The sequence below is a fragment of the Bubalus kerabau genome, chromosome 1 (genome assembly GCF_029407905.1).
Source record: "Bubalus kerabau isolate K-KA32 ecotype Philippines breed swamp buffalo chromosome 1, PCC_UOA_SB_1v2, whole genome shotgun sequence".
NCBI lineage: Eukaryota > Metazoa > Chordata > Mammalia > Artiodactyla > Bovidae > Bubalus > Bubalus kerabau.
In genome coordinates, this window is record NC_073624.1 from 173,210,257 (window position 1) to 173,231,108 (window position 20,852).

Consider the following 20,852-nt stretch of genomic DNA (forward strand, 5'->3'; position numbering starts at 1 on the left):
TCGGGCTGGCCTGCGTCCCTTCGTCGCCGACTGGAAGCCCTTCCTGAGCCCACCCTCCCTTCTCCACGTCGGGAAGTGCCTCCTGGAACAGAGCCTGAAGCCGTCCGGACATTCAGGCTTTAGGCAGCCCTTTAGGCGGCTAGAAATCCTCCCCCGGGTCTCACTTCGAATCTGTTGGCTTTAGGTCGTCCCGAGCAGGCTGGTAATCAATCCCACCCGGAATCCACCCGCCACTCTTCTGGCTCCGGTTTTCTCGGAGGCCAGCAGGAAGTCCCATGTGCGTCTGCCCTCCATCCCTCCCGCCTTGGGCCACCGGAGGACCGGTGGGCAGTTCCCCCCCGAGGCTGCCCGCCCCCGCGGCAGACGCGGCGCACAGAGGAGGCCCAGGCGAGGGGGCAGTGGCGGCACGTCTGTTTATTGGCGCGGGCGCCCGTCAGAGCGCCGCGACGCAGTCGGTGCCCGTGTACCCCGGCAGGCGCAGAGCGAACTTTCGGCGCACGTCGTCGGGCACGAACCTGCCCGCCACGAAGTGGTGGCGCCCAGAGAAGCGGCCGGCGCAGCGCTTGGGCGCCGCCAGCGATACGAGCACGTCGGGTCGTAGCCCGTCCTCGGCGTCGCCGCCAGTCTCTGGGTCCCAGCCTGGGGGAGGAAGGATGGGAGGCGGGAGCCGAGGCTGGGGGGGTGCTCGCTCTCAGGAGAACCGCCGCCCACCACCCATTTCCCGTCCCCAACCTGCTCGGCCTCGGCTCTGACACGTGAGTCCTGGTCAGACCGGCCTCCCCGTAAAACTGAGCGTCTGCTTCAGCCCAGTTTCTCCTCCCTCCTTGGATATGTCTCCCTCCCCCTCTGACCACAGCCTTTGCCTTCATACTTGTCTGTCTCTGCTCCCGTCTTGCGACTCAATCTTCCTCCTCCATCTGACTCAACCTCTGCCATCAGACTACATTTCTACCTGCGGCTCTTCCCAATCAGACCTGTGTATCTGTATCCCTCACTCCCTAACAGCCCTAAGCTCCCCCTCTTAGACTGAAGTCTCTTTCCACCCAGACCTCGCAGCCTCCTCTGACCAGATCCCCACCCTCTACTCAGAATACACTTCTCATCTCCATCCTCAGTCAAGCCTCCCCTACCAGACCTGTCTCTTTGTGCTAGGTTCTTGCCTCTGAAGATATGCCCTGCCCTTAGCAACGTGAGCATCCATCCTCCTCCTGATTGGAGACTCTTCCCTCTGACCTGCCTTCATCTTCAGACCAGATCTTGCCTTTTGGCTTGGCAGGTCCCAGCCCCTCCCTCACTGGACCGTAGCCTCTGCCATATCTCAGATGAGCCTTCACCTTCAGACTTGGGCTCTTGCCTTCTCTCCGCACTCCAACCCGTCTGGGACCACTGACTGAAAGCCTCCTCCCTCTGACTTTTTATTTATTTAAAATGTGTGTTTCTTTATTTTTTGGCCACACAGTGCAGCATGTGAGATTTTAGTTCCCTGACCAGAGCTCACACCTTTGCCCCCTGCATTGAAAGTGCAGAGTCGTAACCAGTGGACCACCAGGGAATTCCTCCTCCCTCTGACTTTAATCCTGCCTTCTCTGACCCTAGCTTCCACCCTCAGACTAGGGGCACTAATAACCCCTCCTGAGCTAACAGGGCGACCCCCTCTGTCCTAGGCTGTCTGTTCAGACACCAGCTTGCAGCCTCTCCCCCTGACCAGCCACCCCACCTCCTCCTTTGGCCACCATCCCCAGCTCTGTGGCATCCTGTTGCTATGACCCTGGGCTCTTGTAAGCCGGGGGATGTCCCCCGAGTCTGGTTGCCCCCACGGAGGGTCCGGCTGGCTAGCAGCTGTTTGTTCCGTCTGCCCGTTGCCTAATGGTTCCAACAGGCATGGGGCGGCGGCCAGGATGGGCGAGGCCTTTGCCGAGTGAGCTCACGTCTGCCTGGGCGACTGGGCCAGGATGGGCAGAGGGCATGCCGTGCTGGGTGTAAGGGGGAGGGGAGCCAGGGTCACCTGGGCGCCAGCCTGGGCACTGCCCATCCAAAGGATGGACATGACCCTCGGCCTCACTCAGAGTGTAGAAGCCATCCACGATGAAGAAGCATACTCGGGTGGGCATACAGGCTGGGACCACCAGAAACCAGGGGAGAGGGTCCTTCACCCAAGCCTGCCTCCCCGCCCCTCATGCCCCTCCTCCACCTGGCGTGCCTGAGGGGATGTCCAGGCTCACGAGGGGGATGGACAGTAGCTTGAGCGTGGCCAGCGCGCGTGTGCAGGGACCCCCGACCTCGGCCGGCTCCACACCAGGGCCCAGCACAGCGTCCACCACTAGCCTGTAGGCGTTGTTGATGAGCTGGACCTGGGAGAGCAAGGCAGAGGCAGGGTCAGGGCGGCCTGGGGGCTCTGTCCCCCACCACCCCTCGGCTGCCACCCAAGCTGACCTCTGTGGGCAGATAGGACAGGAAGGGGATGTCCATCTTCTCACACTGAATAGTCAGGTCCCGGTGCAGTGGGTCCGGCGAGCGCGTGGGGTAGAAGATGGTGGGTTCGTACTCCTGTGGGAAGCAGGAAGGGGGTCGGCACTGGGACCCTCCCGGGCTCCCCACTGGGCCTCTGCTCCCAGCTTGGCAGGAACTGCCCGACGCAAGCACTGGGTGTATTCTATCTCCCCCCGGACACTGACCAGAGGAGCAAGCGACATTTTCAGGGCTGCGGGGTAGGGGGGGTGACCCTGGGAGGCCAAGGGCGTCCTCGCTACTCACGAACACGCGCAGGTGCCGGGCACACGCCAGCCCCACCGCTCCATTCTGCTCTGGGCCGCACACGACCAGCGCCGTCCTCTGCTTCCGGGGGAGAGCGGGCAGAGGGAACACCTGGCAGGGCACGGCAAAGGCAAAGGCGCGGAGTTCGGAACGCCTCCCGAGGCCGGCGGGGAAACTGAGGCCGGGGTGGAGGAAGGAGTGGGGCTCGGGCCAGGAGGCGAGAGGGCGAGACCGGGGAGAGGTGTTCTGGGGGTGGCACGGGGCCCCTAGGGGCCTCAGTTTCCTTGTTGGAGACCCAGAGTCCTTGCCTCGGGCTCTCTCAAGCTTGAGCAGAGAAACGTGCCTCCTGCCACCACCCAAGCCAGAGTGCGGTTTGTTTATTCTCGGCCTGAGCTGCAGACATTCTTCCACCTTTTTCCGCTGCAGTGGCTGCCCCTTCCCCCGCCCATGTTTCCAGGCCTGCATCCCTCCAGGAGGCCCCAGGGTTGGGGGCGGGAGGCGGGGGTATTTTTCCAGCCTGCTGTGCCCTGCCTCTCTCCTCTGTCCCGCTCCCTGTCTTTCTCTCTGTGTCTCTCAGACTGTGCATAGGTCGGCCTCCACTTCTTTGCTAACTCCCCATCCATGGCTCTAGAGACAGACCCCAGGGTAGAAGGCTCCCTTTTTCACCTTGCTTCCTACATGACTCTGGGCAAGCCATGTTACTTCTCCTGAGTTGTTACGTGTTGTTCTTCCAACTCTTCTGGGCCCAACTCTTTTAAAGTAATGATAATAATATTATACTTGTTTCTCTCCAGTCTCTGTCTTCACCTCTGTGTCTCTCTTTCTCTCCGTCTCTGTCTTTCTCAGACTCTGCGTCTCTCTTTGACGCAGGAGCTGAGTCTCAGCCCAGACTCTCTGCGTGGCCTCAGCTCGCTCTCCTCCCGGCACCTCTATCAGGTAGGAGTAACAGTGACTCTGATGGGCTTCTGAGGTCTCCAGGGGGCCAAACTATACTCTAACTTCCAACCATACCAAGGGAGTTCTTTCCTCTTGGAGTCTCCTCCCCAGGGTCTCAGCAAGGTCCTGACTCACCCTGATCATACCTATGACCCCACCATGCCATGCCCAGAGCCCCAGACCTGACCTAGTCAGGGAGAGTCATAATGTCTGGCTGGCTTGCTTCTGGACAGACACAAAGCTTTCAATGTGAAAACTGGATGGTTGGTCTTCAACAGCCAAGCATGAGGTTACTTTACTGGGTTTGCTTTTGTGGCTTTGATTTTCATTGTTCTCCTTTCCTCTGAGCATCTCACTCAGGATATGTTTCACTTGGAAATAGGAACGTTTAAGTTAAAAAACAGTGGCATCCATGTAAAGAAAGATACGAAGTTTTTTAAAAAGTATACAGTGGTGATAGTAAGAAGAGGAAGAAAGTGAGGAAGAGGAAGAGGTTACCTGCTGGAGCCCTGACTCGATTGGGCACTTTTCTAGAATTTGTGTTTATTCACTGGTCTCAGTTTATTACCCTTTTTCAGATGAGGAAACAGGCCCAGCGTGGTCTGGCAGCATGACACGGACCACTGGATAGCAATTGGCCTCTTGCAGGCACTTTGAAGCCTGGGGGTTTGTCGCAAAGCCAAATATAGCTCTACTCCTCCCCACCTCTGGGCCTCAGTTCCTGGACCTGTGGCAGGTAGCTGTTTGGGGGTGCTCAGACTTAGGAAGCTGACGTCCCCTCTGCTCAAGATCTAAGAGGTGGCAGAGACAGGCAGTCAAGGGCCCCAGACCCATCTCTGTAGTTGCTTCTACATCTCTGGGGACCCCTGTCTCTGTCCTGACGTTCAGCAACCCCCTGGCCAGGGCCAGTGACGGACCTTGGTCTCCTCATCTGAGTGATGGGCTGGGGTGGCCCCAAGCCAAGAGGGCTTTCTTGAGGGCAGAAATGACCATCCTGGCTGGGGGGTCATGCAGCTAGGCCTCCGCTTTGGTGAGCCGGCTGTCTGCTCAGGGTCGAGGCTGAGAAGCAGGCTCAGGTACCTTGGTCACAGCCACGGCACTAGCATGGCCACACCACTCCACCAGCTGCTGCCGCCCAAAGCGATAATCCTCCAGCAGCTCCCGCTCCAGGGCCGCTGCCTCCGCGGTGCTGAGGGTCAGAGTGGGGAGACAGAGAGAGACGGAGAGACAGACACTGAGCTGGAGCCAGAAATGTGCCACCAGTGTTCCGAGCCAGGCCCTAACACCGCCCCCGCTCCCGCGCCCAGAGCTGAAGACCCTCCGTCAGTTCCCTCATCTGTCCTATACACGGTTGAATGGAAGCCTGCCAGGGAGGCAGTGGGAGTTTCGAACACAAGCCTGAGGCACGGGAGCCCTCTGGTGGTAGAGGAAGCACATGGCAGTGCATGTTCGTTCCATTGCCCCAGAGCATGGGCGCCTGTAGTCATGAACGGATGTGAGAGCTGGAGAATGGATGCTTCCGAATTGTGATGTTAGAGAAGACTCTTGAGAGTCCCTTGGACTGAAAGGAGATCAAACCAGTCAATCCCAAAGGAAATCAACAATGAATATTCATTGGAAGGACTGAGGCTGAAGATGAAGCTTCAATACCTTGGCGACTGGATGGGAAGAGCCGACTCACTGAAAAAGCCCCTGATGCTGGGAAAGATTGAGGGCGAGAGGAGAAGAGGGTGACAGAGGGTGAGATGGTTGGATGGCATCACCAACTCAATGGACGTGAGTTTGAGGAAACTCCAGGAGATAGTGAAAGACAGGGAAGCCTGAAGTGCTGCGGTTCACGGGGTCGGAAACGGTCAGACATGACTTAGTGACCGAACATCAATAACAGTGGGGGCCTCCCCCAGATGCCTGAAGCCCCCAGTGCAGGAGGAACCCAGCGCAGGTAACAGAGCGTGAAGGACTTAGCTGTTGGGGCAATGTGTGGATTTTAGGCAGTGGAAGCCACTGAGGGAACTCTAGGACACTGGAGGGGGCAGACTGGACTGGAGGTGCCTGGGAGAGGCGGGTTTTAAAGGCTGCAGAGGATTTTAAGGGTTCACGTGAGGTGGTGGCTGTCGGGACTGCAGCCAGGAGACTCACTGGTGATTCTTCTTTAGATGCAGTGATAAAATTCAAATGACTGTGGACCTCCCCGGTGGCAAAGTGGATAGGAATCCGCCTGCCATTGCAGGGGCACAGGTTCGATCCCTGGCCTGGGAAGATTCCACATGCCCCAGAGCAACTGAGTGTATGCGTCACAATTACTGAGCCAGCACTCAAGAGCCCACGTGCTTAGAGCCCATGCTCTGCAACAAGAGAAGCCCGGGCCCTGCAACAAAGAGTAACCCCCACTCACAGGAACTAGACAAAGTGCAAACAAAGCCAGAGAGACCCAGGGCAGCCAAAAATAAAAGAAGTTAAAATAAATAAATTTTTAAAAATTCGAATAATCGTGGCCAGAGAGATGGAGCCAATGTAGTTGAGGTGAAGCTCCGCCCCCAGCTTGCTGAGTGACAGGTCTGCCTCCTCTCTGAGCCTTGCTTTCTTCCTCCTTTGCAAAAGGCAGGACAGGCTAGATAATTTTTGAGGTCCACTGCAGAATGCAAATGTGGGGCCCCTTGATCAATAATTATTAAGAATTTTAAGATGGTGATGGCAGAGCATTAAGCCAAGTGTTGGGCTCTTCTAAGAGCAGGGCCCAGCCCCAGTTTAGGGGGCCTTCCAAGGGACATGGGCTTGGTGGCTTCAGAGAGGAAAAGCTGGCACTGAGGATGGGAAGATGTTCCTCGTGCCAGAATCAGGGGCTGGAGCAGCTGAGCAGAGTCTATAGCCTGATGCCAGCTTCCCTAGCCAGGACCCCTCCCAGGTGAGGAAGAGCACTTGCCCCCAGCTTATTAGCACACCCTTGAGTATAATAATAATAATGATGATACATATCATAATAATAATAATTATTACTTTAAAAGGATCGGGCTCAGAAGAGTTGGAGGAACATATAACAACTCAGAAGTAAAATGGCTTGCCCAGAGTCACACTGGAAGCAAACTGGAAAACTGAGCCTTCTACCCATGGGTTTGTCTCCAGAGCTGTGGATGGGGTATGAGCAAAGAAGCCGAGGCCGACCTACAGATAGGCAGAGGCTTATTGGGGTGAATCCTGAGACTCCCTTCTTAAGTTCTGTGAGCAGGAGACTACAACCTGCTAGCTAACTTTGTAGTGTGACCAGGCCGGGCAGCAGGAGGGCTGGAGGTGGGAAGCCAGGACTGCTATGGGATGGGAAGTCAAGGAGGGCTTCCTGGAGGAGCTGACCTGGAGTGCCATGGGAGGTAATCTAAGTGGCAAGAATAATGAGGCTCATTATTCTTCCGGTGGTGGAAGTGAACTTGTCAGATTCAAGGGACAGGAGAGAGGCAGAGTGAGTGAGGCTGAGAAACTTGGTCAGACACACCTGCAGGGTGTCACATGATGGAGATGGGGCTCAGGGCAAGGTGACATGCCTTGTGACCCCAGCAGGCAGAGCCACATTCAAGCCCACGCTTGTCTGCGGCTGACGCTGTAGGTTGAAGGGCCAGGTAGGGAAAAGGAGCTCCTGGTGGGGCCGTATGAAGAGCGCCCCCAGGGCAGGCAGGCCCAGGGGCTTCTCTGATGCCACAGTGGATAAGAGTCCACCTGCCAATGCAGGGGACACAGGTTTGATTCCTGGCCTGGGAAGATTCCACGTGCTTCGGAGCAACTAAGCCCCTGCATCACAACTAACGAGCCTGCGAGCTCAGGGGCCCACGCGCCACAACTGCCGAGCCTGCGAGCTGTAATTACTGAAGCCCACGCACCTAGAGCCTGTGCTCTGTAGCGAGAGAACCCACCAGAATGAGAAGCCAGTGCTCCGTGACAAAGAGTAGCCCCCACGCGCTGCAACCAGAGAAAGCCCATGTGCAGTAACACGGCTCATTCCCCATCTTCAGCTTGAGACAGCTCTGCTGCCCCCTGGGAGGGCTGGGGAAGATCATCCATCCTCCTCTTTTTTCCCTCTGTTCTGAAGATTTGGCCTCTGGCCTCCATTTGGAGGCTTCCTGGGATTCCCTGGTGGCTCAGATGGTAAAGAATCTGCTTGCAAGGCGGGAGACCTGGGTTCGATCCCTTGGAAAGATCCCCTGGAGGAGGGCATGGCAACCCACTCCAGTATTCTTGCCTGGAGAATCCCCACAGAGGAGCCTGGCGGGCTACAGTCTATGGGGTCACAAAGAGTCAGACATGACTGAGCGGCTTTCACTCCATTATTTTCCTGCCTAGTGGGTCACCGGAGTGATAACCGGGACTCCACAGGCAAAGGGCAGTCCGGGAACCTGAGGGCTGGGGCAGCAGCTGCTCCGAGTCGGGGAGGGGATATGGCAGAGCTGCTATGGGGCTGAGGAGCAGAAGGTGCTCAGTTTATGAAGGTGCCTCTTGCTTCTCCCAACCTCCGCCCCCAGGAGAGGAGCTACAAGGCCCCAGGATTTGCCCACCAGCCCCAGAAGGAGCAAAAGCCCCAGAGGGGGCTCTTTAGAGGTGAAGCTGTTGAGGCCAGGGTGTCTGTGCCAGACGCTCCCTGCTCTCTCAGCTCCATCTGCTTCTCTCCACCCTCCCGCCTCTGCCCTCCAGCCCTCCGTCACTGCTCACCTGGCTACTACTGCAATCCCGTCCCCTCAAACTCCACACAAGCCATGGGGGTTTTGAAAACTTGAATGCTAGACTTCCCAAACTTCCCCCGCATTCAGAGAATATTTATTCAAATTCCTCACCAGACTTACATGCTCCCCAGTATGTCTCCCACTTTGGCCTCCTCTCCCCATGCTCCACTCCGACCCAACACACAGCACCTCATCACTCCCCGGGTGGCATTTGAGGCCTCTCCGTCCCCCACACTAGGTGAAGTCACAGCCCCAGCTTCTAACATTTTCCTCCCACTGCCTCGCATGTGCTGAGTCTCTAGCTGAGTCTGGGTACCAGCCAAGTGCTGCACAGGACCTGCCTTGAGGAGAGGGGCTGAGTGGCCAGCGGGCTGGGTCTGGTTTAGAGAGAGCCCGGCTTGGGGCCCATATCGCACACTTAGCTGAGGACACAGGAGGGCGACTCAGGATCGGGGGAAGACACAACCGCAGCTGCCGGCTCCAGACCCCAAATTCATCAGCCCACTGGGAAGTGGCCCGTGCATTTAAAAATCGCTTTAATCCGAGCTCAGCCAGCAGCTTCCCTCCCCAGTCTTCAGTTTTATTCTCTGAACAAGAGGGTTAGTAGCAGGGGGGACTACCAAGGAGGGTGTGAGCATTGAGGAGCTGAAAGCCTGCAGCTCTTCCCAGATGGGGAACAAGGGGCACGGCTCCAGGGTCCCTGGGAAGGATGGAGAGGAGGTGGGCCTGCTTAGGCTGTGTGTGTTTGGCGGGGATGGGGTTGGGGGAGCAACCAGTGGTGCTGATGAATAATTCATGAGGGGCGGGACTGCTGCAGATACCGTTTCCCTAGCAACGCAGCATTGGAGGTGTTGGCAGCCACAGGTTTAATCCCTCCAAGGAAATTCGAAATTCCGGGATGGGCCTGGCATTCTCCCCCCCCATCCCGGCCATGCCTCTGCCTCCCATCTACAGCCCCTGGTTCCCCAGGCCTTCTTCCAGCCATGCCCCTGCTTCCCTCTGGTCCCTCTCCCTGGCTGACCTGAGGAAACACCGCTCTTCGGGCGCCTCCGCTAGGTCCGGGCCATCCGTGCTGCTCATGGCGGAGGCGATTTGTGTGCACGCAGGCAGCCACCACTGCCCCAGCCTTTTAAAGGCATCCTTGGGCAGAGGGGGCGTCCCCTCGCCTCCCGCCCACTCTGTGTGTCCGCCAATCAGGAGACGCCGGGAAGGCGCTGCGCATGGCCATTGGCTGTAAAGTGCAAGTGGACTTAACCCCTTTGTGCCAGGAGTGGAGCTGCCCATGGGATGGCGGGAATCCCAAGGTTCCGAATACTGGCAGGGAAACAAAGTCTGGAGGGACAGCGATGGGCTCATTACCCCCGCTATGGGGTCCTGGCCTGGGTGCAAGTGGGCCCGCCTCTGCTACGTCCCTCTCCAGCCCGGCACACTCCAATACAGGTCGGTCGCCCATCCACCCACCCGGTACCCCAGTGGGGAAGACCCCCAGTCTGAAGAAGCTGGCTGCTGACAAGCAGGGTTTCGAGAAAGGCAGGGAAAAGTCCAGGCACATTTGTCAGCCACCGCTGCAGGTCGATCCAGGGGCCACCCCACTGGCATCTTCTGCTTAGTCCCCACACCTCCTCTGACACCCCCACTCCCAATCACTCAGTCCCTGGGACACAAGCAGGCCAGTCTCCAAAGCGTTTATTCTCTCCTAGTGGGGAGGGGACACGGGTCCAGCAGTCTCTGGGGCGCAGGCCCCTACGTGTACCATATGAACCCATAGGTGGCGTTGAGAACCTCCTCGCTTGCGCGCAGCCCGTAGAGCTCACCCATCATGGGAGTCACCCAGCGCGTGGTGTGGAACACGGACTCACCCACCTGTGGGGATGAAGGGGTATAGGTGGGTCTCATGAGCCTGCTGGGACCCCACCAGGCCTGGCAGCCCCTGTGCCTCTACCCTGAACAGCCTCCCCCTTCTGGCACCACTCCCCCAAAGCCCTAGATTTTCTGTGGGAGGCTGCGTTTCTGCAGCAGCCTGGACCCTGGGGGGCTGAGGACCCACCTTCCAGCCCGGCACGTCCTTCATGACAGTTGCCTCCTCCTCCAAGTTCTCCCGAAGCATCTGGAGAACCCTGCAGGGAGACAAGGTGGGAGGTGGGGGACAGGGCTGATCCCTCCCGGGGCCCCTGCCTAACAAACCTGCCAGACCTGCTCCTCCTCCAGCTCCCAGTCACCTCCCACAGCTCTCAGCCCTGCACACACACTGATCTCTCCGCTTTACTTCCTTCCCCTGGCAAACTCTTGCAGCCCTCCAATGCCAAAGCCCCCTCCTCCAGAAACATTCATTCTCTGTCTTGGGTCTCTCCTGCAAGTCAAGTATGGGGTCCTCTCAAAGACGACGGCAGCCCCTGGAGTACAAGGTCATGGCTGTGGATCCCCACGTGCATTCTGGCCTTGTCCCACAGTGCAGGCTGGGGCACTCTGACCTGTGACCTCCTGACCCCAGCGGCCTACCTCCGGTCCTTCTCCGCCTGCAACAGAGGCATCAGCGCGATGCGGGCCTCGAGGTCCTCGATCTGTAGACGCCTGTGAAACCCCAAAACCGACACTCAGATCAGTCCACGCTGGGATGGGGGCAGACGATGCGGCCCTTGGACAGGCATTACCCTGGCACGGGGCTTGGGGGAGAGGCAGAGGCAAGCAAGGGGGGAAGTGGGCTCAGCCCACCGGCAGCCTGCGATGGGCGTGGGGGATGTGGGGAAACGCAGCTGGCAGAGGCGGCAGCAGTCCACAAGACTGCTGGCTTCACACTTTCTTTTCAGTTCAAAACTTTTTTTTTAAATCCTAAAAATAGCCTGGGCCTGATGATTGCAGTGAACTGGGGGGAACATTCATCATGAGGTTCTGGGCCTTACAGAACCACATCCTTTTCATCTCAAAATAACCGTGGGGGGCGGTGGAGGGGGGGGCGAGTATCATGAGCAGCTTCTTTCTTCTGCCTGCTTTTCGGCGTCTCTTAACTCGCCAGCCCTGTCTGCTGGGGGGAGTGGGGAGAGCAGTCCCAGTGATGCAGCCCAGGGGGTGGCCCCTGACCCTGTCCCCCCATCACCACGAATCCACAGCAGCACAGAGAAGGGTCTCAGGGAACTTCCGCCTCCACCTCAGCCCCCCAGGGCCCAGGGACCGGGGCTGCTGTCCTCATCAGTCACATACCACGGCTACCCTGGTACCCACCGGGGGACTGGGCCTGGTCTCGCCTGTCCAGGGTGGGGGCCTCGTGTCCAGCACCCACCAGGTGCCCTGAGTTCACTGAACAAAGCGGAATGCCCTCCATGTGCTGGACCTTCTCCAGCACTGCCCTCGTAGGGAGGTGAGCAGGGTCAAGGCGGATGCTGAGGACATAGTGGAGGAGGGTGGGGGGACTGCTGGTTGGGAGCCAGTGAGGAGGAACCATCTGACAGAGTGCTGGGCAATCTCGGAGGTAGCCAGGGTCCAAACCAAGGCCACGGCAGACTGGGACCCTCAGGCCGGTGTGGCTGGCCAGGCCATTGTCTTGCATGATCTGCCTTTGAAGCCCTGGTATCATCATTACCCGGGCACCACTGACAAACACCCTCTGAGGGACAGGGCCTGTCCCCCTGCCCCCGCCTCTGCCTAATGGGCTATGCAAACCAGACCTTGGGGTACCTGGGCGTGGAGCTCAAGGGTACCTAGTGAACACCTGGAGGCAAGCTTCTTACTTACTAGTCAGTCATTCCTTGATGGTGAAGCCCAGAAATGGACTCGCTGGCTCAGGCCCTGAGCTCCCTTGAGGTGCTGACGGGGGCCTGGAGGAGCCCCGAGTCCATGGCGTAAGTCCCCACCCGCCTCTCCAGTGCAGGGCCTACCTGCGCTCGCGGTTCCACCTCATCATGCTCCAGTACCCGAAGAGCAAGGCCCCAATGCCCACGGCGAACATGCTGTAGCCTGCAGGGAAAGGGCACTGCTCAGACCTGCCCGAGGGACAGGCCACCTTGACCCTTCTCCTAACCCACAACCCACCCACGGCAGGCGCTCCAGAAACAGGAAAGAGGGAGAAGGCGAAAGCCCTCACGGAGCCCCGCCCAGACAGCCAGGGCTGTTTCTAACGCCTGTTCTTTGACTACTTGTTTTGTCTCTGTGGAGAGTCCGCCCACCCCTCCCACTGACACCCCCTCCCCGGCAACTGTAGACCACCACGCTTCGTCCCAATCACCCACTCTGCGGGCAGGGCACACCAGGCTGCTGCGGCTGCCACACCTCAGCCCCATGCCAGGGTTCCTGGAAGGCGCAGGCTGGGCAGAGGCTATGGGGGAGCCTGGTAGTCTAAATGGTTATGGCTGGGTGGCCTCAGCCCGCCACTGCCCAGAAGGTTGCTTGAGTTCCTTCAGCCAGCTGGTCCCCGTGGCGAAGGACGGTGTCCACGCTGGGTCCTGGCCCCACAGAGGGCCCAGCAGCCGGGGCCACCTCCCCGAGGGCTGCCTACAAGAGGCTGGATGGGGCTGCCGGAGGAAGGCAGTGCCCTGCAGGGGCCACCCGGCCACCCCCTGGGCTCCCAGGATGCTGCTGCCTTCCAGCCTCGTGGGACTGAGCCCCCTTCCTGGGATCCCAGGAGACAGGGGCTCAAATGAATATTTACTGAGCCCCCGGGGCACCTACGCTGTAATTCTGACTGACAGGCTGTGGGCCTGCTGGGGTCTTCAGGGAGGTCTGGATGCCTGGGGCCTGGTTGGGGTTGGCTCATCCCACACCCCCTTCTCTTTCCAGCCTTGGTCTCTCCTCTGGATGGAACTCATGGTTGTTGGGATGAGCTCACAAGCTCAGCCAGACTGAGCCCCATGTAACACCCAGTGAAGGGCCAGCAAATGGTGGGTAAAGCCACTCCCTGGGCCTTGCGGGGGATGAAGTGTGGGCTCTTTCTCCTTTAGCTTGGCTTAGCACAAGACTCATCTGGCACCTCTGCTGGACCCGGAGAGAAATGAGAAACTGGCTCAATTTTTTACTCCTTTCAGTTCAACCTGTTAAAACACAAGCTCAAGGCAAGACATTCCCGAGTTATGGGGGACGAGGCAGTGGGGCACCCTGGTCCCTGCACTGAGAGGCCCGAGTGCCCAGGACCAGCCCACAGTGCGCCCGTGGCTCGCACACAGTGGCTGACCACCCGCGCTGGGCACGCAGCGTTCTCTCTGCTGGGTGATGCGTGTTTGACCAAAGCTGCCCATTCTCTGCAGAGAGGCTCAGCGGTTTCTCCTTCTAACCCAGCCCCAGAGAACAGACCTGGACTGTCCTTGTAAGGGCCTCTTACCCCCAACATTGGGAGCCCATGTGTGGGTCCATCTGGAAGATAAATTCCACGAGTAAGGTAGGGTGCTAGAGGAGGATATGGCAACCCACTCCAGTATCCTTGCCTGGAGAATCCCATGGACAGAGGAGCCTGGCAGGCCACAATCTGTGGCGTCACAAAGAGTCAGACACAACGGAGGGACTAAGCAACAACAAGGTAAGGCGACCTTCCCTCCAACTCATCTAGTCCTCACTGACAGCGTGAGGCTGAGGCCCCAGGCCCTCGGGGGGGGGGGGGTGTCCACGCCTCCTCTGGAGGGAGACAACAATGGGGCAGGTGGGAGGGGCATATCCAGAAAAGGGTGCAGGCCACGAGTAAAGACGGCCTGAATAAACAGAAATGTGTCCTGTGTTCATGGATCGGAACTCAACATTGTTCAGATGGCAGCAGTCTCCAAACTGAGGTACAGATCCAACCCAGTTCCCATCAGAATCCCTTCTTCCCCCAACAGTCCCACAGAAATTGACAAGCAGCTCGGAAAATTCATGTGGAAATGCAAGGGCCCAGAACAGCTGAGATAGTTCTGGAAAAGAACAAAGTTGGAGGACTCTTCAAACTTAGCACGCAGCTGTGTGTACAAGACCGTGTGCACTGGCGTAAGGACAGACGTGTGCATCGGTGGAACAGAGCTGACAGTCCAGAAATAAACCCTCACAGTTATGGTCAATTGATTTTGGACAAGGGTGCCAAGATAATTCAATGGGGAAAGAACAGTCTTTTCAGCAAATTGGACAACCGGGTAGCCACATGCAAAAGAATAAAGTGTGCATCTCCCGCCCTCCATACACAAAAATTAACTCAAAATGGATCAAAGACCTCAATGTAAGAGCTAAAACTGCAAAACTCTTCGAAAACAGGGAAGTCATTCTGTGACCTAGGATAAGGCAACGATTTCTTTAGATTAGACATTGGCCACACAAGTGACAAGAGAAAAAACAGATGAATTGGACACTGCTGAGATGTAAAACTTTTGTGTTGCAAGTGACAGTACCAACAAGCTGACAAGACAACACACAGAATGGAAGTATTTGCAAATCATGTATCTGGTAAGGGAATGGTATCCAAAATATATAAAGAACTCTTAAAATTCAATAATAAAGACTAACCACCTAATTTAAAAATGTGTCAAGGTTCTGAATAGATATTTCTTCAAGGAAGCTACACAAATAGCCAGAAAACACATGAAAACGTGCTCAACATCATCAGTCCCTAGGGAAATGCAAATCAGAACCACAGCAGACACCACCTCACACCCACTGCTGCTGCTGCTGCTGCTGCTGCTGCTAAGTTGCTTCAGTCGTGTCTGACTCTGTGCGACCCCACAGACGGCAGCCCACTAGGCTCCCCTGTCCCTGGGATTCTCCAGGCAAGAACACTGGAGTGGGTTGCCATTTGCTTCTCCACTCACACCCACTAGGATGGCTAAATTTTTTTACTGGAAAACAATTAGTGCTGTCCAGACACAGAGAAATGGGAACACCCATACACTGTAGGTGAGAACATAATGTGGTACAGCCAATCTGGAAAACAGTTTGGCAGTTCCTCAAAATGTTAAATGTGGAGTTGCCATGTGACCCAGCAGCCCCGCTTCACCTAAGAGAAAGGAAACATATGTTCACACAGAAACCCACACAAGAATGTTTACAGCAGCCAAATGATGGAAACAATTCAAATGTCTGTCGAATAGTAAATGGACACACAAAACGTCCAGCCATACAAGGTTATTCAGCCATAATGAAGAAGGAACACTGAAGCATCCTACAACATATACATTAAAAATGTGCCGTGAGGACTTCCCTGGTTGTCCAGTGGTTAAGACTCTGCCTGCCAACGCAGGAGACACTGATTCCATCCCTGATCCAGGAAGATTCCACACGTCGCGGAACAACTAAGGCCCTGCATGACTATTGGCGTGTGCTCTGGAGCCCAGCAGCCACGACTACCGAGCGCATGCGCTGCAACCACTGAGCCCACGCACCCTAGAGTCCATGCTCCGCAACAAGAGACAACATTGCAACAAGAAGCTGTGCACCACAACCAGGGTGGCCCCACACTCGCAGCGGATAGAGAAAAGCCCACACAGTAGTGGAATCCCAGCACAGCCGAAAATAAACAGAACATATATTAAAAAAAAATGCTAAGAAAAGTTAGACATGACACATCGTTAACTATGCCATTTATATGAGAGGCAAATACCTAGAGACAGGAAGCAGATCCGTGATTGTCAAGGGCTGGGGGAGAATGTGGAGCGACTGCTAATCACAGCATTTCTTCTGGGGTGATGAAAATGTAAACTTAGATCATCCCAATGGTTGCACAACAGGGAACAGACTAAAAATCGGTCTGTACACATGAGATGGATGATTATATGGTATGGCATGTGAATCTCAATTAAAATGTTAAAGATACCAGAAAAAAAGGGCCCCTCACTGGTGCAGGACGGTGTGGAGAGAGGAGAGCGGGGTGTGAGAGGCCAGGGGAAAGGTGGGGTAACAGTCACTTCACTAGCTGTGTGATCAAGGGTGGCCTGCGCCAGCCTGGCACATGTGGCATGCTGGCGGTGAGTGGTCCAGGCAGAGAAAAGGGGAGTGGGTACCGAGCTGGGGGTCATGGTGCCTGGACAAGAGCAAGACCGATGGAGCGAAAGCAGCTGCGGATAAGGCTGGAGGACAGAAAGGAGGGCAGGGTGCAGGCTAAGAGTGAAGCGTCTACATCTGCTGTTCCCTCTGCCTGGGCAACTCCTTTCAGAGAGGTCCTCTCACCCATTCTCGCTCGGTAAGGCCCCAGATACCCTGGGCCTCAGCACTGGCCGCAATGGGCGATTACAAGCAGTGTGTCTGTCTCCTCCGCTGGGTGAGCTCCTCAGCATAGAGCCCAGCACTGAGGACGCGTTCAGCAGTTACTAAACGGAGACGCACTGACTAGACGCAGGCACATAAACAGAGCCCACACCGCGGAAAGGGTTATGTTCCTCATCCCTCTGCACCCAGGAAAGACTGAGGTGGTCTGGACGTGCAACAGGGGAAGCGGGTGTAAAGGGCTGACGGGAGGAGACACAAGCGCAGGCGCTGCTGAGAACAGGATACAGGCCACGTGTGGGACTGCAAAATGAGACAGAGGCTGGCTGTGGGAAGCCCAGGGAGACCCAAGGGCTGGGGTTCTTGTGCAGTCTGGTCTGGACACAGGTCACAGAAGGACACATGTATAGACAGAACTCATGCCACACACCCGAGGAGCGTTCCAGCCTGGGTGCTAAGTTAAGATTGTGAGAAAGATGACACAGATCACATTATAGTTGTTGAATCTAGGAGTGAGTCTAGAGTCCAGTGCTCCAACTCTAACCTGTAACTGTTTTTGTATGGTCCTCAGGCTAAGCACACTTTTAGGTTGGTAAAGTTGTAAAATAAGCAACAGGGGAGAGAGACTGTCTGGCCAAGAAAGCAGAAAATTACTTACCTGGCTCTTTACAGAAAAAGTTTGCCAACCTTTGTTCCAAATTACAAAAAAAGCCAGTAGGGAGCAAGGGAAGACTTGAGTTTTTAACCTACCGTTAACTTTTCTCTGTCTTAATTATAACATTTTTAAAAATCATGCCCGTGAATTTTTTTCTGCTTTTTAATTGAGGCATAATTTGCAAAACATGCACATGTTTTAAATGTAAAGCTCAGTGAGTTACAGCAAAATATTCACTCTTAACTTGGTTGACATTCTTTGTATTTCTGTTAATCTTGGGTGCAGTGTATGAGTGTTTTTTACTTTCTCTTACATGTTTTTGTGTTGACCCCAATAAAAAAATTTTAAAACATTATTTAGAGCCCTTGACAATTAGAAGAATCCATATTTATGGGATATCCTGCAGGTGGGGGCCACCAGCGAGGAACCACTGCGCAGAACTTTTTTTCCGCCCTCCCCCCCGCAAAAATAATCTTTCAAATTCGCTGGGTATTCCAGGTTCGGCCCCAGCTTTGCTCTGGGTGGCCCAGTGGGGAGTCGCATCCTCTCTCGTGTCTCAGTCTCCCTACTTGTGAAACGGGAACGTGCGGGAAGGCTCCCGGCGGGAGCTAAACTAACTTCAGTTTGTGCTTAGTCGCTGAGCCATGTCCAGCCCTTTGCGACCGTATGGACTGTAGCCCGCCAGGCTCCTCTGTCCATGGGATTTTTCAGGCAAGAATACTAGAATGGGTTGTCATTTCCTCCTCCAGGGAATCTTCCTGACCCAGGGATCGAACCTGCGGCTCCTGTGTCTCCTGAATTGCAGGCGGATTCTTTACCCGCTTAACGACCGGGGAAGCCCTCTCTCGGTTTAATCAATGAATTGTAAAATGGAAATAATTAACGGGACCGACCTCAGGGCTGTTACGGGAAGGAAGCAAAGGGCTTAGTAAACGGTCGACAAACTGCAGCAGTTTTCATTATTGTTAGTACTGAAGCTTTTGGGGATCCCAGGGCGCCGCCTCCTGTCATACGGAGGGGGAAACCTTGGCCCGCTAGACTCCCTGGCGTCCCGACCCCGCCGCGGCGCCTAAAACGCCCAGACCCTGACACCCGGGTAAGGGCAACACTGACCCGACAGTCCCCGACGCGGAAGGTTCCGCTTGTAGTCGATAGGGCCGTAGCCCCCCACCGGGGGCATGTCCTGCTTCACCTTCGACGCCGCCATGCTTGCAGGACCTTGCACTTCCGGTCGCAGGAGGAAGTTACGCAACGGCGATCGACACCATGCTGAGTGTGGCGGAAGCTGCGGCGCAGGTCTCGGGCTCGACTGGGAAACTTAGGGCGCCGCTGCACCTAACCCAGTTCGTGCGAGAGCTCCGTAGCGGGGCCTGGGATCGACTGCGCGCCCCAGCTGCGACCAAAAAGTCCTTATTTTCTCTTCTCCTAGATGGAGGCATGGCTTGGTCGGTGTTAAAGCCTGCAGCCCGTCTGGTCGCCAGAGCTCTTGCACCAAAGGACCTTCCCACTCACCATTCCCTCTGGGGCAATGTGAGGCCAGTTAGAAACCCCCAGGCTCCCGAGGGAGCCAGGTATCGTCCCATTTTTCTCCCTTTGGGGCCCCCTGCGGGCAGCCCAGGGGTCTGCAGGGTTAGGACTGGATTACACGAAGTTCGGGGACGGCTGCTGCTCAGATTCGGACTCCTGAGGAGCCGCCCCAACCCCAGGCTCTGATTCCACTCCGGTGACGGTCGAGACGCCTTGCTAGTGTCCTCTCATCGGGAACTGGATCATTCAGAGCGATTATGAGTCACAAAGCCGTAGGGCCTTGAGGAGCGCACCACGGGGCGGGGTCAGGGCCCCCACCCCCCACCCTGAGGCAGGGTGACGCCCGCGGTCACTTCACAAGGCAGAAATTGTTACCTGGGCAATAAAAGGCACCGCGGAAGAGGGGGCCGGGGAGTGGGCACATGGGGGTGCGGGTGTGCAGGTGCCAAGCGCCATGGGTTAGGCCCGAGATCGGAGTCCGGCCGCCCCCCGACAGCAGCCGCCTCCTGCTCCCCACGCGCCCCAGGCGCCACCATGTCGGGCGACAAGCTTCTGAGCGAACTCGGCTATAAGCTGGGCCGCACAATAGGAGAGGGCAGTTACTCCAAGGTAAAAGTGGCCACGTCCAAGAAATACAAGGGCACAGTGGCCATCAAGGTGGTAGACCGGCGGCGCGCGCCGCCCGACTTTGTCAACAAGTTCCTGCCACGCGAGCTGTCCATCCTTCGGGGAGTGCGGCACCCACACATCGTGCACGTCTTCGAATTCATCGAGGTGTGCAACGGGAAGTTGTACATCGTGATGGAGGCGGCCGCCACCGACCTACTGCAGGCAGTGCAGCGAAACGGGCGCATCCCCGGGGGGCAGGCTCGCGACCTCTTCGCGCAGATCGCCGGTGCCGTGCGCTACCTACACGACCACCACCTGGTGCACCGCGACCTCAAGTGCGAAAACGTGCTGCTGAGCCCTGATGAGCGCCGCGTCAAGCTCACCGACTTCGGTTTCGGCCGTCAGGCTCATGGATACCCCGATCTGAGCACCACCTACTGCGGCTCTGCTGCCTACGCGTCGCCCGAGGTACTGCTGGGCATTCCCTACGACCCCAAGAAGTACGACGTATGGAGCCTGGGCGTCGTGCTCTACGTCATGGTCACCGGGTGTATGCCCTTCGACGACTCGGACATTGCCGGCCTGCCCCGACGCCAGAAGCGCGGCGTTCTCTACCCCGACGGCCTCGAGCTGTCCGAGCGCTGCAAAGCACTAATAGCCGAGTTGCTGCAGTTCAGTCCGTCGGCCAGGCCCTCCGCGGGCCAAGTAGCGCGCAACGGCTGGCTGCGTGCGGGGGACTCCGGCTAGAAGCCGGCGTTCCCACCGTTCCCGCCGCCCCGAGCATTGCGCAAGCGCAGGGCACGCGCAAGAAGCGCGCTTCGGTAGTTCCGCGAAGCCGCTGCGCACCGCTGTGCACGCGCCCTTCCTCCTTCCCTACTTCGACGCCGGGGGCCGCAGTCGCCCCTGTTTGGAATTCAACTACTACAACACGATCCCAAGAGCAGGAGGGCGCGTGCGCCCCCTCGGTTACCGGCGAGAAGGCCCCAGGAGGGGGCCAGATGAGAGGAGACAGAAACGTTGCGCCGGTGCTGGGTGAGCGACCGCTACGCGGTGGGCCGTGGCTGCTTGGAGAAGTTGCTGGCGAGCGGACGCGCGCGGAGGGCGTCCATCCACAGCCAGCCTCGCATACCGGTGAGGGAAGGCGCGCTTCAGGCGCTGCCCTCCTTGGAACTTGCAATAAACTCGCTCTTTCTCGCACCTAGCTCTAGCAATGGCCCCCTTTTATGGAGCAGTGGGGAGGGGATCACTCCCCGGGGCAAGGCAGGCACGGGCACCCCATTTTAGAGAGACTTGTGGAGGTTCTTGTTCCAGGTCTGAAAAAGGAGTTAGGAGGATTCGAACAGAGACCTTTCGGGCTCCCCATCCTGGGCAGACTCGAAGGGGCCTTGGTGTCATCCTCAGCAACGTAATGGCCCTGGGAATGGAGGTGCTGGACTGGGGACCCAATCCAGAAAGGACCCCAGCACCTTTCTGGTGTTTAAGGATGGGACAGCAAGGGGCGGGGGGGGGGGGGGGGGGGG

At 57.1% G+C, this 20,852-nt stretch overlaps 3 protein-coding genes across 3 annotated transcripts; 1 reads left to right on the forward strand and 2 right to left on the reverse strand.

The window, feature by feature from the left end:
- Nucleotides 1–396: 396 nt before the first annotated feature.
- Nucleotides 397–9,957, reverse strand: YJEFN3 (YjeF N-terminal domain containing 3). The gene is made up of 6 exons (XM_055540139.1): nt 9,418–9,957; nt 4,771–4,879; nt 2,755–2,865; nt 2,434–2,547; nt 2,201–2,351; nt 397–639 (listed from the first exon to the last, which is right to left on the reverse strand). The coding sequence occupies exons 1-6, from the start codon at nt 9,750–9,752 to the stop codon at nt 434–436; spliced, it is 1,026 nt and encodes a 341-aa protein (XP_055396114.1). The 5' UTR covers nt 9,753–9,957; the 3' UTR covers nt 397–433.
- Nucleotides 9,958–10,065: 108 nt separating this feature from the next.
- Nucleotides 10,066–18,467, reverse strand: NDUFA13 (NADH:ubiquinone oxidoreductase subunit A13). The gene is made up of 5 exons (XM_055540162.1): nt 18,310–18,467; nt 12,269–12,347; nt 10,896–10,967; nt 10,444–10,513; nt 10,066–10,259 (listed from the first exon to the last, which is right to left on the reverse strand). Exons 1-5 carry the CDS (start codon nt 18,401–18,403, stop codon nt 10,140–10,142), a joined length of 435 nt encoding a protein of 144 aa, XP_055396137.1. The 5' UTR covers nt 18,404–18,467; the 3' UTR covers nt 10,066–10,139.
- Nucleotides 18,468–18,616: 149 nt separating this feature from the next.
- On the forward strand, nt 18,617–20,536 carry TSSK6 (testis specific serine kinase 6). Its single transcript, XM_055540153.1, has one exon. The coding sequence runs from the start codon at nt 19,258–19,260 to the stop codon at nt 20,077–20,079; it is 822 nt and encodes a 273-aa protein (XP_055396128.1). The 5' UTR covers nt 18,617–19,257; the 3' UTR covers nt 20,080–20,536.
- Nucleotides 20,537–20,852: the final 316 nt, after the last annotated feature.

Coding starts and splice junctions, on each gene's coding strand:
- NDUFA13 (XM_055540162.1), bottom strand. CDS start 18,403: ATGGCGGCGTCGAAGGTGAAGCAGGACATGCCCCCGGTGGGGGGCTAC. Junction 12,348..18,309: donor TCCGCGTCGGGGACTGTCGG/GTCAGTGTTGCC, acceptor CTTTCCCTGCAG/GCTACAGCATGTTCGCCGTG. Junction 10,968..12,268: donor AGGTGGAACCGCGAGCGCAG/GTAGGCCCTGCA, acceptor GGGGTTTCACAG/GCGTCTACAGATCGAGGACC.
- YJEFN3 (XM_055540139.1), bottom strand. CDS start 9,752: ATGAGCCCATCGCTGTCCCTCCAGACTTTGTTTCCCTGCCAGTATTCG. Junction 2,866..4,770: donor GTGCCGTGGCTGTGACCAAG/GTACCTGAGCCT, acceptor GTGCCCTGCCAG/GTGTTCCCTCTGCCCGCTCT. Junction 2,352..2,433: donor TGTCCTATCTGCCCACAGAG/GTCAGCTTGGGT, acceptor TTGCTCTCCCAG/GTCCAGCTCATCAACAACGC.
- TSSK6 (XM_055540153.1), top strand. CDS start 19,258: ATGTCGGGCGACAAGCTTCTGAGCGAACTCGGCTATAAGCTGGGCCGC.